The sequence below is a fragment of the Etheostoma spectabile genome, chromosome 5 (assembly GCF_008692095.1).
Source record: "Etheostoma spectabile isolate EspeVRDwgs_2016 chromosome 5, UIUC_Espe_1.0, whole genome shotgun sequence".
Lineage (NCBI taxonomy): Eukaryota > Metazoa > Chordata > Actinopteri > Perciformes > Percidae > Etheostoma > Etheostoma spectabile.
In genome coordinates, this window is record NC_045737.1 from 17,487,034 (window position 1) to 17,491,291 (window position 4,258).

Genomic DNA, 4,258 nt, shown 5'->3' on the forward strand with positions numbered 1-4,258 from the left:
GGTGTTTTATGGACTTTTTTATTTTAAGGACATAAAACTGAGTTACACAGCAATGACTAACACACTGCACACCGCACCCGGCCAGCGAGTCCTCAGAATGGTGCCTGGCTTATCAATTTGGCCTTGGGGCCCCACTCGTCATTAATGTGACCGGGGTGCAGCGGCAGAGTTCCGCCACAAGGTGTCATCACAGCTCGTCCCTAGGGGTGCGCAGGGGGAAATGCTGGAACTCCTCTGGCACCTCTTCCCCTTTTTGGGACCTCTTGTAGAAACCTAGTGAGTCCAACAGGCTGCTGATCTCGTCTGCCTTCATTTTCTTCACGGGAACAGTCTGACGTGTTGGGAAGGAAACACACATGCATTTAGACACGTGGATAAAGGCTGAAAAGCAGCAATGCAGTGTCAGTTAGAGGTAGGCAGAGAAGTATGGTTTTTTTTTCCAGGTTAGTCTATTCTGATACATTAATTTGGTTGCCCAAAATTGGATTTTTATTCAAACATGTTCAGTCACTGATATAGAGGTCCCTCCTTGCACATTTATTTTCATTTATTATTCAGTAATTTAGTCTCTGAAATGCATCTTCTTATGAAGTCAAATTACTCTCTCAAAAGCCGCCCACATTATAAAATAAATGGAAACAAGAAAAAGTAGACAATGAATGTGACAAAAGAAAAACTCCTACATGAACATTATGAGGCAAATTAAAGGAGGAAACCCCAAGAAAGCAGTAAAGTATGTGAGAAGTTTACTTTTAGATCCCAGTAAGGGCTCTTTGTGAATTTAAAAGAGGTTAACGCTAAATTAATTCATTAGTATTGGTTTCACTGGAGGGTTGAATTGTCTCCTACTGTCTTGATTGCAAATTCTACTCCAAAAAAATAACAGTTGTAATTTCAGGGCATAAAAAAGTCATAGTTCAAATTCACATCATTATTCATGCCAACTGTCTTATTTCAGTACAGAACATATTGCTTAGTTGTCAGAAACCCTAATTTATATACTTCCTTACTCTCACTCTTTCTTGCCATCTGTTTTTTTTTGTAACTCTGTCTCGCTCTTTCAAACACACTCGGTCTGTGTGACTTGAAATCTGACAGATGATCCGATATCAGATGCAGCAGTCATAAAACTTCCATACATGAATCTGTCTTGACATCCTGGAGCTCCCTAGATAAGCCCCATCACAAGGCAGATGTGTAAAAGATCCCTGAACTCACATCTTACCTTTACAACCTCGTCTTTTTCATTATAGAGTATCAGACGGGGATTCTTCTCCTCCGATGAATCATATTCCAAGTTGTGGCTACACAGGAAAGAACGGATCAAGGAAAACAACAGGTAGGCAGTAAGGAATAAAGCACATTGCTATTTTTAGGCTCACTCAACATGATTTCAACTTGGAAGAGCACAGCTTGTTGGAAAGCTCATAGAGTTGGCACCGGACTTGGCAACTTGCTAAAAACATTGTTTTGTGTATAAAAGAGGTTGTGAGAAAGTTTTGTTGTAAAGGTCAGGTCTTAACATCCAGCCCGAGGAACAGAAGATTAAAAGGATACTATAAAGCCCAGCGCTCCAGAAGAAAATGATGGAGCTCGGGCATTTTCTTTATGCCTCATCCCACCACACTGGGAGCCTGCAGTGAAAACAACAGACAGTTAAAACAGCCTGACAGATAGCTTTGTGCACGCTTTGTTATTTGTTTGATCAAAGGTGCCAGAAATAGGTTTTGTATCTCAACATAATGCATACTGACATGACAGCACATGGCTTATCCTCCCATCTTACTCATTTGCTTATTTATTTAGGCTAAAGTGTTCTCTTTCTCTTGCCATCTCAACCTTTATTGTCTCTGCACCAATACCACAAATTCCTAAACATTTTAAGGACATGACAAGATATGCATATTGAAAGTTTAAAGTTAAAGTACATAAAGGATTTCTATCTGTACTCACCAGCAGTTTACCTCTGGCGATGTTGAGCTTTTCTTCAACCGCTGTGTCGTTGTTGGTGTCTGATGCCCTAACAGCGAGGGCAAAAGTGAGCACCAAGAAGGCCCACATTTTTTTTTTCTGACAAATTAGTACCCTTGAGTGCTTTTGCCTAAGTTATTACTGACAATATCTAACCCTTTAATCCACTTGGACAGTTTCTCAAGGTGGACAAGACCATGGCACATTCCTCCAGGGGGGCAGTGCCCTCCTATGTTAGATCGAACTTTTCCTTTTTGTGTTTTTCTTTCACAAATTATTTGTAATCTGAAAAGTAGGTCAATGGTTAGACATATTGTTCTTTTGCTGTTAGCTCTTCTTTATAAGGCATTTATTTTTATTTTTCAAAGGCCATGAAAAGGCCCCTGGCTTTATAGTTTATAGTTTCTTCCACGTCAGCAGTCATTGGGGGTCCACAGAACATCTGTTCTCTTATCACCTTTTCCCATACAGTGTAACTTGCAGGTGGTTGAGGGCCACTAAGAACCAGCCACACTCTCATAGCTGCTGAAAAGCTAAGTCAAGCTATGCTGGTTTTGTGCAGGTGTCCTTAAAGAAAGAAAAAGGGACTTGCGTTAAAAAAAAAAATATTTAGAAACTTATTTTAAGTTTCAGGTCGGAGAGTATACGTATTAGGGGAACATTTTACCATCTCCAGCTTAGACTCGTAGATTTGTTTTGGGCTAGTGGTGAAGACAACATCCTAAATTATGCCACAGGGTGAAATTAGCATATCACTTTATGTATATTTTTGAAAAAAGTAATTTTCACAAGAACCATTGTTTGTTCTTTTTGTATTAGCAAAGTACCAAAAATGGCCACTCCTTTTGAAGACTGAAACACATGGGAACATCATGTGTTGAGTAGTATAATAAGCTCAGTAGCCTGCATTTTAAATTTGCTGAAATACACTTATTTGTTTTATTTTTGAGAGTTAGATGAAAAAATTGATACTACTCTCATTTCTCCCAGTTTTTTATGTTAAGATAACAACCTTAACATAAAAAACTGGAAACATGGGGAAAGAACCAGCCAGGCTCAGTTCAAAAGTATGCCAACACCTCTAAATCTGTAATTAACATTCACATCTTGTTTATTTAGTTCACAAACAAACAACAAGGGAACAAAATACATCTTTTCACGTGAAGTTACTTTATGTAAGTAGCCTATGTCTTGCCAAACAGCCAGGCACAGTGATTTCCCCAAGACGTTGCACAGAACTGCAGCAAGAAAGCAAATAAACATATTTTCCAGAATATCAAACAATTCCTTTATCTCTAAATTCTGTATGTAGAACCTAATTCAGTGACACCCCTTTCTTCATGTTTTTGTCCAAAATGTTTATCTTACAATACAGCTGTCACATTTTCATAATTGCATTATCTATGTTCTAAAGTAGTATTGCAGACAAAATCAGCAACAGATACAATGAAACAGTATGCCAAAACTCCAGTGTATTTCTTTCTCACTGTTTAGTTGCATTAGAAGTAATGTTTAATTCCATTGTGTACTCATGTGTGAAATCAGACCTTGTGACAGCACAGCACATTTGCACTGTGTTAACACGCTGGAAGAGGAAAACATCTCTCGCCTCCAAGTTTACTCAACTTCTCTGTTGTGTAAAAGCAAAATGCGTCAGGTCACCACAAGAGGGCGGCAACACCCACACGTGCACTTTGTGGCAATTTGGCGGGTAAAATGTGCTTCCAAAATCAAAGCCACAGACAATAATGTTTCCAACAAAAATAAACCATTCCTGCCTGGAATGCTGAAGAAAAACCATCGCTCTGTCTCTATCTTTTCCAGACACAGAGCTCTGCAGCTCAGCCCTGCATTCTGCATTCTGCATGTACTGTTTGAGATCATGTGTCAAATGGCAGTAAAACAGTCCCCTTTTTTAACAGGGTTTCCTCCCCTAGGCAGCCATCGTAAATCCTTGGGCCTGTACACTCCTCTTGCTGGGGTTTTATGTTTGCATCTTTGAGTTTTAAAATTCCATTCCTGTTTCTCACAATGTATGTTCGGCCTGAAAGAACCTAAAAAGTTGATTGAGAGAAAGAAAGAGGTGATGAGAGAGGAGAGAAAACGATGAACTGTGGGGGTGGGGTGATCTTGCTGTAGCTGATTCCTCAGTTTATATGTGTGGATGCATACCATATGTGTTCACATTCAGCATGTTTCAGCTGACATCATGTGGTGCATGCCAAATTGGGGATGTTGTTATTATTAATGTGCTGACAAAGGGGAAAACGCAGTCATTTATTAAGGT

The 4,258-nt window shown here is 39.4% G+C and overlaps 1 protein-coding gene across 1 annotated transcript; it reads right to left on the bottom strand.

Moving 5' to 3' along the window:
- Position 1: 1 nt before the first annotated feature.
- Positions 2-2,163, bottom strand: selenoe (selenoprotein e). The gene is made up of 4 exons (XM_032515924.1): positions 1,954-2,163; positions 1,558-1,634; positions 1,226-1,304; positions 2-331 (listed from the first exon to the last, which is right to left on the bottom strand). The coding sequence occupies exons 1-4, from the start codon at positions 2,059-2,061 to the stop codon at positions 188-190; spliced, it is 408 nt and encodes a 135-aa protein (XP_032371815.1). The 5' UTR covers positions 2,062-2,163; the 3' UTR covers positions 2-187.
- Between the last annotated feature and the right edge of the window lie 2,095 nt (positions 2,164-4,258).